The following is a 12,750-nucleotide window of genomic DNA, read 5'->3' as shown; positions in this document are numbered from 1 at the left end:
TAAAAATTACAAATTTAAATACAATATTTATTTTAAACCATATCATGTAGTGTTCATTTTCATACCATGATGATCATCTTAGGGTCACTTCACATATTTGGCAGGCACACGTGAAGAAGTGTGCTTCTTTTCAGTTTCCTGAATAATTGATTTTGAACAACAATGATAAATAGTGCATACCAGAAGATCTAATAGAATTATGGTGGTTGACACCAACCGCTATAAAACTTATTTTTATTTTATTCTTACACATTCTTTATCTTATTAAATAAACTGAATTATAATTTGAATGTTTGTTAAAAACAATGACATTTCTCCATTTATACTTATGATATACACGCTAAATATCCGCTTAAATCCGCACTCATTTAAGTTTGCATTCTATAAATTTGTATTTGTAAAAATAAAAATTCTAGGATTAATATTTTACTTTAAAAAAAATCACATGAAACTATTTGACTTTATATTATATATATATATATATATATATATATATGTGTGTGTGTGTGTTTATAGAGAGATAATATAAATAAAATAAAATAATAAGTTTCTCCTTTTGTAATATTTTATATCTCTTATATTTTTTCAAATTTAAAAATTTTAGACACTCATAATATCTCATATTGTACTTATATGACTCATAATATCTCACCTTGTAACATGATTCTCAACAATTTTGTAAGTTTGCATCTTAATTAAATTCGTATCAAACTCTCAATATCAAGATGAAGACTTAAGTGAATGTTTACTGTAACGGACAAAGAAATTGTTGAAGTTCGTTCCTTTTTTATCAAGTACGTACATACTTAATGTTAAGAAAATTTTTGACAGGAAGGTTGACTAGATATTTATTGTAAAAACACTAGTTCTGTTCAGTTGAGAATGAGAATATTGGAATTTTTTTGATTTTATGGATTTTTCTCATTACACACATAAGGGAGGAGCCGTATGAGATGAAAATCTCATGTAGAGTTCTGGAGCGAAAATTCTTTAAACCGAATGACAACCGTAACGTATGCCAGCTTAATCTGAAGAAAATTATAAATTATGCAAAAACTTTACATAATTATTATGAGACTATGCAACTGGAAATTGATCCCTATGATCGAAGTTATATACTTTATAACATAGGCCGTATTCTTGAAATATTATTTTCAGGCACAAATTCACACTAAAACCTATTAATTATGAAACTAAATATTAATAAATGATTCAACAATACATCATACATAATTAACTTTATATAATGTAGATTTGCTTAATAAGATTTCTAACAATCTTAAAGACATAAAGGAACTGGTATGTCTTTTCAAAATGTTTTTAAGAAATCATTATAAACAGAATTGATATTGTTTCCAAATTTACTCTTTAGTAATTATTTTTTAAATTCAAATTATTATTCATAATAAAAATATTATTTTCTAGTTTTAACTTTTAATAATTATTTTTTTAATTCAAACAATTATTTGTAATAAAAAATATATACAAATTATTTATTTCATAATTTTTTTAATAAAAAATATTTTACAATTTAATATAATTTTCTAAAAAAATAAATAAACATACATGTACATATATTTTCAATGGTAGCATAAAGCTTATGTGTAATATATCATCTAAGCAAGGGTTTGTCTGCTAAAAAGGTTTTCCAGATTATATAATTTGTGAAATCTTCTGATATTCTTGGATGATGAGACCGTAACAATATTGCATTTTCTATCAATAAATTGTTACATTGTCAATGATATTGTAATATGATATGAAGTTATGTTCTACCATAAAAAAGAAATTGTCACTACATTACATTTTGAATTTTATTTTTACTTGTTATTCATTAATTTAAAAGAAAAGGATGAAGCTAAAAGTTAAGGGACTAGTGCAATGGTAACTTCCACACCATGATGGTGAGTCCCAAAACGCGTTAGCCTGGGAGCACGTATGGTTGGACTACATTCAAATGCAAAAGACATTTGGATGTTTAACACGAGTGCATCGTGCATTTTGGTGTAAAGCAGAAAAAACAATTAACAGGGGATTTTAAAATAAATAAAAAATTAAATAAAGCGCAAAAATAGAACCTATATAAACCGACTCCCGCTATAATTCTTCAGGTGTCACAAAACAAAAAAACACAAACAGCAAACACTGTACTCTCTCTCTCTCTGTGTGAACCGAACCGAACTGATTTAAGGCTACGATGGATTCTCCCTCTCGCTCCTCCGTCGTCATCGTCGGTGCTGGAATCTCCGGTGAGTTCATTCCGCCTCATTATTCTGCCGCGACGGACTCAGTTCCTGGACTGAATGTTCCGGAATCTCATTGTGTTTGCTTTGATTTGAAGGTATCGCTGCGGCCAAGGTGTTGGCTGAGAACGGCGTCGAGGACTTGGTGATTCTGGAGGCGTCGGATCGCGTCGGCGGCAGGATCCGCAAGGAGAGTTTCGGCGGGGTGTCGGTGGAGCTTGGAGCCGGTTGGATCGCCGGCGTCGGCGGTCCGCTGTCCAACCCCGTTTGGGAACTCGCCGCGCAATTCGGCATCCGCACTTGCTTCTCCGACTACAGCAATGCGCGCTACAACATCTACGACCGCAGGTCTATTCATATTTCGCCTAACGACGTCGTTTGCATCACGTCCTCTGTTTTTGCTTTTGCTGACTTGGTGTGTCGAGTTGTTTGTTGCAGCGGGAACATCATTCCGAGTGGAATCGCTGCTGACTCGTACAAAAAAGCGGTGGACTCGGCGATTCAGAGGTTGAGGAAACAGGAAGAAGAGGAAGGAGAAGAAGAAAAAGCAAATCGTGGTCATGGTGATGACCGTATTAGTAGTAATAGAAATAATAACGAATCGAAACGGCCTTCGTAAGTGTAAATCTCTGCGCGTCGTTTTCAGCCGCAAAAGTCATTTTGTGAATGTGTTGTTACATATAATCAATCATGCCTTCAATTATTTTCCTTTTGGATTGTTTTGCTTCTGTTTTTTTTTTTTTTTCTTCTTTTTCCCTTTTTTGTTGCTCATGCTTCTTTTTACGCTTCCCGTTTTAGGACGCCGGAGACGCCAGTAGAGCTCGCTATTGATTTCATCCTGCATGATTTCGAAATGGCTGGTACGATCCGTTCAATTTTTCACTGTTGATTTACTTCCTGCGTAAGACCAGTAAAAAAAACTGTAGTTATTCAAAATTTGTTGTCACACACACAAGGAGATACTGTTTGTGATTACGAAACTGCTTCAATATGTGTATCTTTGTTTGTTTCTTTCGCTGTGGACTGTGCTCTGAAACTGGGAAATTTGGGATGCACAGAGGTAGAACCAATATCAACCTACGTAGACTTTGGTGAGAGAGAATTTTTGGTTGCTGACGAAAGAGGGTACGACTATTTGCTGTACAAAATGGCCGAAGAATTTCTCTTCACATCGGAGGGTAGAATCTTGGACAATCGTCTCAAACTCAACAAGGTACAACACAACGCTTCATATAATATAATTAAGCCGTTTCTCTATGAGAATTTTCTTATTCGAACAATTTTCCGTCTCCCCTACCTGGCAATACTCTATTGGTTTGTCTGCTTGCTTAACAATTACATTTCCTGGTGAAAATCTGCATTTGTTTGCTTCCCTGCCTTGTGTTTTTTTCCCCTTTTGTTATTGTGTTTCGTTGTCTGTTATTTAATCTCTATTGTCCCACTGTGGAGTTTGCAGATAATGACTTCTCAGAACTGTTTTGCTTTTGTTTTTTGCGTGTGTATTTGCGATATTTCTGTCACTCATCTGCCTCTTCTTCTCGTGTCAACTCCCATATCTTCTTTTCGTGAAGCTTTTGACTACTTAATAATTGAAACGTAGATTATAAATTAATTTAGTTAAGCTCCGACTGGTTTTTGCAAATCAATATAATAAAGTTGAATGAATAAAGGCATGTATGTATATATGTTAGTAATTATGAAGCATTTCTTTTTCTTTTTAGAAGGAAAATTAAAATACTGTGGATGTGATTTGTAGCAGTGTCCAATGTCTTGTTTTTTTTATTATAAAAGCCATGTCAATAACTTTCAGGCGCGAAATTATTGGCCAAGAACTTTTTATTGTCATTCAAGTATTGGATTTTTTGGTGGGTTAAAATGTGTAGTGGAGTATAAAATAAAAAATCATTTCAAGTCATGGTCAACTGTCAAGTACACATTCATGGCGAAAATTCTTTACGAAATTTATGTGATAAGGAAATCTTGTACGAAGATAAATAATATAAGCGTTGGAATATTGAAAGTAGAAACATGTAATTGTCTTTCATAAATAAAGTTCTTTCAAATACTATATATATATATATATATATATATATATATATATATATATATATATATATATATATATATATATGTCTCTATTGAATATCTGAAGTTCAACTAGAACCTACAATGGGTTAATTATCCTACATTGATCATTACTTAGCTTTATTTTTTATATTTATTCTCATTAAATTGTTATGATATTTTCAGTTTAAATATTCAACGTATTCATATTTAAAATTACTCTGGAATGAAACGATATGCGATCAAAATAAACCGAATAAAAAATTGGAAGGAGTGGAGTTCCATGTACAATTGAATTTAGCATTTACGTTTTGAAAAAAATAAGGGAGGGAGGGGGTGGGGGGTAGAATAAATGGAATTTTGAAATAATATAAAGTTAGTTTTGGAAAAAATATCGTTCACTAAAAATTAACAAGCATGTGCCGTTGTTGTAGAAATGGAATATAAATCATAGCAAAAGTTGCGATCTGTGACATCTTCCATGTATGCATTGTTCAGCTGGGGTATGAAGATTGGTGGACAAGCACTGGGTTTGTTCTACAGGATTTTTTTTTATTGTCTTTTTACGTAAAAAAAATCTGAAGTCATCATTTGAGTGTTCGCACAAACACTAAGCAGGTCGGTCTCAGGGTGTATTTGACCATTGCTGCATTTTTTAGTGTTACCGACGTACATGAATATGCCGAAACCTTTTGAGAGCTCCACTTACAGGTAAAGTTTGACCCACAAATAATGACACCTTCTATTTAAATCCTTTTAAATGTTTTTTACGTCTCATAAATTAGTTGGCCCCGGAGTTCCAATTTCTGTTACCAGCCACACTATTTGAATTGACCCAATCGCAATAACCTAAGGTGATGGGTCATTTCATCTCAAATAATAACACAGAAGAAGGGAGTCTTGTCAATATCCCCATTTATTAGGCAATACCTCAATCGCTCAAAAGATCAGAAACTAATGGACCTGACTTAAGACTGTTGCTTGGGAAAATTACATAAAGCTCCAATAACTTAACAGCTGCTCAGTCCGTGCTCCAAGTCTGCCTAGATTCCTTTGAAATAAATATTCCTTGAATTTATTAGTTGGTTCCAAGGCAGACTGCTCAGATTCTCATGAGATTTTATTGCGTTTTGGACTTCAATTTTCCTATACCTTTCCCTTTGACTGCGTATGATTTTTGTGGGTCATGGTCCTTATGGGGTTCATTTTACTTGCTGGTACTAGATAAGAGTTGGCTAACATGGAGAAATTTAAGCTGAAAAGGAAATTTTAGTTTTTATTTTTGCATGAATTTGTGCAGGTTGTCCGGGAATTGCAGTATTCAAAAAGTGGCGTTACGGTGAAAACGGAGGATGGTTGCGTTTACGAAGCCAATTACGTGATTCTGTCTGTTAGCATTGGTGTTCTCCAAAGCGACCTACTCGCCTTCAATCCACCCTTACCCGTACGTCTACTCTTTATTCTACTATTATCTTTTCCTTTTTGCCTCCACTCTCACGAAACCCGAGTAATCAAGCATAGCAATATAAAACTAAAAATGTTTTTTACAGCTTTTGGAGTTTTTCTAATGAATAAAACTATACTTTAGTAAAAAAAAGAAAAAAAAACTCTTAAGAACACTTTCAACTTATATCTCAACAGATGCGTAGTTGTGTTCTGGTACATTATACTGCTATATAGTAAATATATATAATACCAAATGATGTGGAGCTTAGTAATTGGTCCTAAAATATGTGGACGTTTTGTGCATCTCACATTGATCTTTCTAAGGGTATTAATTTCAGAATCAAGGCCATTCTATTCTGTAATAACGCATTTACTTGCTACCAATATGGTGGAAATGGAATCTCTAGTGTGTGGTTCTGTCTATACGGGTCCCTACAGTAGTAGTAGTTTCCCTTCTGTTAAACAGGTTGTGACCCCACAGTCTTAAATATCATTGGTTGGGAATGTAAAGAAATATAGAGATAGATAGTTTCGTATTAAATTGAGTTCTTTGGTTGATGACGCCAGAAGAAGTTTTTCGAGGTGTCTTCATATGTAGAAAACAGGGATCGCATGATCCACGGTATCGATGATCCACAGTCTCATCGTTGGTGATCTATTAACCCTCTTGGTTAGGTCAACACGTGGAAAGAGAACACCAACTTGCATATGTAGTTGTGAATTCAAATAGCGCGCAGTCTTGTGTTGTCTTTAGAAAGATGCTACTTAATCTTTTAGTGGTTGGTAAATTATTGCATTCAAATTAAATAAAAAATTAATTCAAGCTATAATTAATTAGCATGAATAAATGTCTATGTGGAACAGTTAGTTAGCTGTAACCTGAATAGAGCTTTACTTTTAAAATGGAAAAGAAAGGTTTAAAGTTAACCGAGTGGGGTAGGTGACACCATAGAAAACGTTAGTGGATTTTAACTTTGTTGCATATTCATATGGATTTAGAAGCCTATGGATGGACCAATGCACTGTGTACTAGAAAATTGTAGTCTAAACCTCTCAAGTCTAACCTATGAGCATCTTGTGTGTTGTACAGCTAGACCAAGTCCTTATATGGGCGATTCTTTATTACTAAAATCTTTCCCCACTTCAACGCAAGATGAAGGTGTGAAAGTATATGTATATTACAACTTCTGAGAGTTCTATACCTATCATATGATACAAACTTTAATTTGTCAGAATTGATGATGTCTGAAGGACTCAATATTTTGTAAATTTAAATGTTGAACACGTAAGATATTTGATCAAACTGTGTACAAAGAATTACCAGCGAGTGAGGTCATCAAATTAAATATTAAGGGAAACTATCATTGAGGTACTTTGCCTTTTCCGTATACTACTTAGGTGGGCTTTAGTCGTCTAAACGTCCCCTCAGTTCTGTTTTTTATTAGTTTGTGAATTTTGTCTTCGTGAGCTAAATCTTGTCTGATTCAATATGTCCATGCTGAATAAAATAATGAAACAGAGGTGGAAATTGGAGGCCATCGAGAAATGTGATGTGATGGTGTACACTAAAATCTTTCTGAAGTTTCCGTATAAGTTCTGGCCAAGTGGACCCGATAAGGAATTCTTCATCTATGCTCACGAGCGGAGAGGCTACTACACATTTTGGCAGGTATTCTTTTAATTTTTCATTAATGGTTGTCAGTTCATTTCCCCTAATGTTTGTTCTACTAAGGTGTCTCGTTTTCTTTCTGTTTCTGTTTTGTTTCTATTATCGACAAAGCTTGTAGTGTTTTCCATCTACTAATTGGGGTGAACATAGAACCAGATCTATTATAAGTCAAATTCTGTGGGAAATTATTTAATTTCTTAATTACAAAGGCAGTTAGAATCTGCTATCAATTTAATTTCCCGTGAAAGTACTAGCCACTTACCTAACCTTCGGGACCAGGCTGAGCATACGTATCTAACTTTTATATGATTTGAAGAGTATACACTAAATAAAATAGAGTGCGATTGGCATTCTGAGGATTTAAATAATACCTTCATGTTATAATTTATGTGTTGTGCATGTGGGTCACATGGTTGATCTTAATCCCTAAACTTGTGGTTTATCTCTATTTACAATAAGAACACTTGTTTTTGTTATCATACTTGTTATTAGGCCTACAAAATTATGTCTTTTGTTTTTATCCCCTTTCTATGGTGAAACACTCTGGTCAGTCATTAAATAATTGTAAAATAACAATCCCCTAAAAGTGTCCAGGATCCTCACGTCCTATCATAGATTTTGCATAAAACACGGTGCCCTGGATTTCATCAATCTCATTAACAAGCTCCATTTGAACTTCATAACGAGGTTATTTGCAATTAGCTTTCAACACCGTCTACTCTTGTCGTAATTCAACATAATCGGCTTAATTGATAAAAAAAACGAATCTTTTGTTCGAGATGGAAAAATAGCTTTGCTTATATTTCCCCCTTCCCTGGTTTACTTAGGTGTATATTTATTCACTTTTATTTTAAGTTGTAATTTTGACCTTTATTACGTGCTCATGATAATAAAGTTTTGCTCCAGCTATTCCCATTTGTCTTATTATGGTCATATTATTATATCTTCTCAGGAAGAACAAGGAGATTATAATATATTTCCTTTGTCACTCACTGTTAAATAATATTAAATGGCTCATCATCTTTCTACGGATGTTTCTAATGTTGGTATACCCTTGGAGTCATCTGCTATGAGTTTCGTCTCGGGGACTACACTGGCTATGATTGGTTTGTTTTTAATATAGAATATTGACATATTTTGTATAATAGTATTATAATAGGTAAAAATTGAATTATATGATGGAGGATTCGGACACTATTGAACTTTAGTAAACGATATCTGCTCTATTCTTGTAAATATTAAAATTCTATGTAATGATGCATTGATTTTGGATCTGAACTTCTATGATAAGTGAAAATAATAGAAGTCAGGATCATAATATTTTTTAAATGACCTTGGGGATTGAATTGTCTAGTCTCTTTGCTTACCTGTCCATGTTTTATTCTGAATCAGAATAGTTGTCTAGTTTGTAAGTTCATTCATCCAAATCTTTTTAGTTTATGTGATGATTTGCTGAATTATGACCAGCACATGGAGAACGCCTACCCTGGTTCCAATATCCTAGTCGTGACATTGACTAATGGGGAATCAAAACGTGTGGAAGCTCAACCTGATGAAGAGACCTTGAGAGAAGCCATGGCAGTGCTCAGGGATATGTTTGGATCAGACATCCCTGATGCCATTGATATACTCGTTCCTCGCTGGTGGAATAACAGGTTTCAGCGAGGGAGCTACAGCAACTACCCCATCATTTCCAATCATCAAGTTTTTCATAATATTAAGGTTTGCTTTTCAATTTGAACTTCTATATATTTTGTAAATGTGTGACAGTTCCCTTTTTTATCTATTCTGTTTTAAACATATCAATTGATGCTATATTTGTCTTTTATATTCTTTTTTTTTTCTCTTTTAGACATTTACGTTTCTTTGTATTCTTCACTACCGTACATGAAAAACAAAACAACAGATGACGTGGAGCTTACAGCTAGCTTCATAATTTATTGTCTCTCCCAACTATAATTCAATGCCAAGAACTTGTCTTTCTGTTTTCGTTTTTATTTTTCTTCACCGGTTTCTCAAGGTTACTGAATCACATAGTAATCCTACATCTTAATCCTACTCGGTATATTGTGATTTGTGACTTGTGAGTGCCATTAACCCGATAACTCATATTTCCTTTGACACTAACAAATTCATTTATTTGGCCTTAAATTTTGTATAATTTGTTTTTTTTTTCTAAAGAAAAAAGGTGTTGGGGAGTATATACCTAAATTTCCTTAGCATAATTTACTAACCATTTTTCTAAAGGTATGGATTAATAAATTTTAAATGGTAAGTTTTTATTAGAATTTACATCGATAATGCTTTGGAAATCGTAGTAAAAACACATTAATGACATTTTAATGAATTTATTTACTTTGAATTTTCTATTTGTGATACATGAAGTTGATGTTATTCTGTTTTCTGGCATCCCAGTTCATTGCTGAACAGGAGGCAGAATCCAACAAAGATTATCCTTTATATTTAATACTTGAAATTTGAACATCATAGATGTTGTTTTTGCCCTTGTAGGGTAGAGATAATCCTGAGCTATATTTCGTTCTGTCAGGCTGTTTAATTTGTTCCTTTTCCTTTACGCTTCTGTGAGTTTGCTATTCATCTACAAAATTAGGGACCACATAAAATGAAATAAACTATTTGTCCCTTACGTTATTGGTCTCTCTTGATATATCACAGGCTCCTGTAGGTCGCATTTTCTTCACTGGGGAGCACACTAGTGAAAGATTTAATGGCTACGTACACGGTGGTTACCTCTCAGGTTAGGCACTATATCAAGTTTCTTTTATTAACAATAGATAACTCTGGTAGCAATAACTAGAAGGAAGACCTGACATTTCACGGTACTGAAACCAGGTATCGACACAAGCAAAGCGTTACTAGAAGAAATGAAGAAGGAAAAAGAAAGAAAAACTGAGAGCCAAACTCTGTTGTTAGAGCCCTTGCTGGCTTTGACAGGATCTTTAACAATGTCGAAATCAGAAACTGTCTCCAATATCCACAAGTGCGATATTCCTACACAATTATACCTCAGTGGCAAGCTTGGGATACCAGAGGCCATATTGTAACACCATGGAACTGTACAGAGTCGCCTTCAAGATGATGCATACTTTATGAGAATCATGGGTGAGGATGGCTCCAAATCTCAACATTTATGTCTTAATAAATCAAAATTAAAAATTAAATTTTAAGAAACATATTTATATAAAATAATTTTTGAAAATTGTATTACATTAACTTCTGATAAAAGTTATTTTAATTTTTTCTTAGGAATCTTTATGTGAAAGTTTCATCTAAACATGTCCCAAGACTCGTTAAAGTCCATCATGTTCGTCCTCATTCAAGCTGCAATGGTTAATGTACACTTTCCAATCAGTAAAGTGTGAAGGTGAGGGGAAGAAAAGTGTTGGAGCACTACGCAGATGTTTCCCATTTCATTACTAATGAAGCTTCTGAAGGGAATTAATTAATTTGATTGGTATTAATTACGATTACTTTGTTCTTTATAGTCAGAAAGAAGAAAAATTACATTGTAAGCATAATAACGGTTGATATGTTGATCCTAATTTTTTACTAGTTAATGATATCCATTTAAATTCTATTGCAATGCAAAATTCCTTATTTTTTGGGCTGCAAATATTTATGCATGCTTAAAATAGTAGTTATATTTACATCAGTTTTCTTTGAATTTCGTCTGATACTCTTTCTTATTTCATCATTATTTTAACCTTCTTTATTTTAGTTAACTATAACTCTTAAACAGTAAATTACAAAATTAGCACCAAACCTTTCATCCTATAGCACAAATTCCAAATTCTGATCACCATAAACAACTTCCTGAAACTACAACTCCAACCACATCAGCCAACACTAACTTGATGGGAGGAAGGGAGTGAGTGGGGGCTATTGTTGAGGAGAACGTGATGGTTCTGAAAAGTGATGGGTGAAAGGGTTTCAATTTTTGTTACTTGGAAGGAGAACTAGGGTAGGTTGAGAGGTTTTTTTTTTTTTTTTTTCTTGATAAGGGATTTTAAAACCTAAAGGTTCTTATGGATAATGATAGACTATTGTTACTATTTTTACTGAGAAAGAAAACTATGTTGTAGAAATATGGTAAAGAAGGTAAAAGAGATTTGAAATCAATTTATTATCCTAATTTTGTAAGAATAGTCTTGCATGAAATGCTGGATTAGGATTGGGGGTTTTCTTCCTTCACCCCCAATATTTCTTCTGCACCTCCAAACTTTTCATAAATTCCAAAATTACCCCTTTAGTATTTTAAAATCTTAAATCAATCGATCTCTATTTCTCTCTCCTATTTAATGCCTTACTTTGTTTTCACTCAACCCTAGCCATCGCACACCCCCCAATCTCTCATCTGTCCCACTCTCCTCTCTAACGTGCCCCACTCGTCATGCCCCACTCTTGTCTATTTTTTTGTCTGCTCTCTCTTTTTCTTCACCATTCCTCTCCAACAGGTAAGTAAATTTATCCCTGTTGTATATTTTAATTTTTTAATTTTTTTTATTGTTTCTGTCATGTTTGATGTATCGTATGTGGTTATTTTTTTTATTTGAATATAGATTTGTAAAAACACAAACCCGGAAGTCGATTACAAAAGTGGCCTTCCATAGAACCAGTTTCGGAAGTGTAGACCACGCAAAATAAAAATGGCACTTACGGAAGTCGACTTCCATAAGCCATCAATACCGAAAGTCGACTTCCGTAGTTAAAACTGAGTTCCGTGAAGTGACTTCCGCAAACATTATTGACTTCCGTAAGAGCATATGACTTCCGTAGAGTGTGGTGTGACTTCTGTAGAGTGTTGAGTAGTTTTTTTTACTTAATTTTAATTTTAATGTAAATAATTTTGATATTAATTAATTTTAATTATTATTAATTTTAATTAATTATAATTTTAAATAAGTAAAATTTAGAATAATTAAAAATTTTAGTTATTTACAATTTTGAATAATTTTAATTTTATTTAATTTTATTATTGAGTACATATAATTTTAAATAATTATAATTTTAAATAATTAAAATTTAAAATAATTAAAATTATAGTTATTTATGATTTTGAATAATTTAAATTTTAATTAATTTTATTATTGAGTAAATATAATTTTAAATAATTATAATTTAGAATAATTAAATTTTTAGTTATTAACGATTTAGAATAATTTTAATTTTAATTAATTTTACTATTGAGCAAATATAAATTTAAATAATTATAATTTAGAATAATAAAAATTTTAGTTATTTATAATTTTGATAAATTTTAATTTTAATTAATTTTATTATTGAGTAAATATAAATTTAAATAATTAT

The 12,750-nt window shown here is 32.6% G+C and overlaps 1 protein-coding gene across 2 annotated transcripts; it reads left to right on the top strand.

The window, feature by feature from the left end:
- Positions 1–2,096: 2,096 nt before the first annotated feature.
- Positions 2,097–11,056, top strand: PAO1 (polyamine oxidase 1). 2 transcript variants are annotated; one of them, XM_028078814.2, is made up of 11 exons: positions 2,097–2,249; positions 2,342–2,591; positions 2,682–2,858; positions 3,042–3,103; positions 3,302–3,456; positions 5,608–5,751; positions 7,273–7,422; positions 8,890–9,144; positions 10,099–10,180; positions 10,276–10,545; positions 10,690–11,056. In XM_028078814.2, the coding sequence occupies exons 1-10, from the start codon at positions 2,198–2,200 to the stop codon at positions 10,485–10,487; spliced, it is 1,539 nt and encodes a 512-aa protein (XP_027934615.2). In that variant the 5' UTR covers positions 2,097–2,197; the 3' UTR covers positions 10,488–10,545; positions 10,690–11,056. The 2 variants fall into 2 exon arrangements, with proteins under 2 accessions (XP_027934615.2, XP_085522209.1); XM_085666083.1 differs by lacking the exon at positions 10,690–11,056 and adding an exon at positions 9,934–10,004 and having other exon boundaries at positions 10,276–10,477.
- Positions 11,057–12,750: the final 1,694 nt, after the last annotated feature.

This window comes from Vigna unguiculata, chromosome 1 (assembly GCF_037176805.1).
Source record: "Vigna unguiculata cultivar grain cowpea cultivar isolate G323 ecotype 2 chromosome 1, ASM3717680v1, whole genome shotgun sequence".
Lineage (NCBI taxonomy): Eukaryota > Viridiplantae > Streptophyta > Magnoliopsida > Fabales > Fabaceae > Vigna > Vigna unguiculata.
Note: the sequence above shows the minus strand (reverse complement) of the source record. Positions and strands in the feature narration are given on the sequence as shown.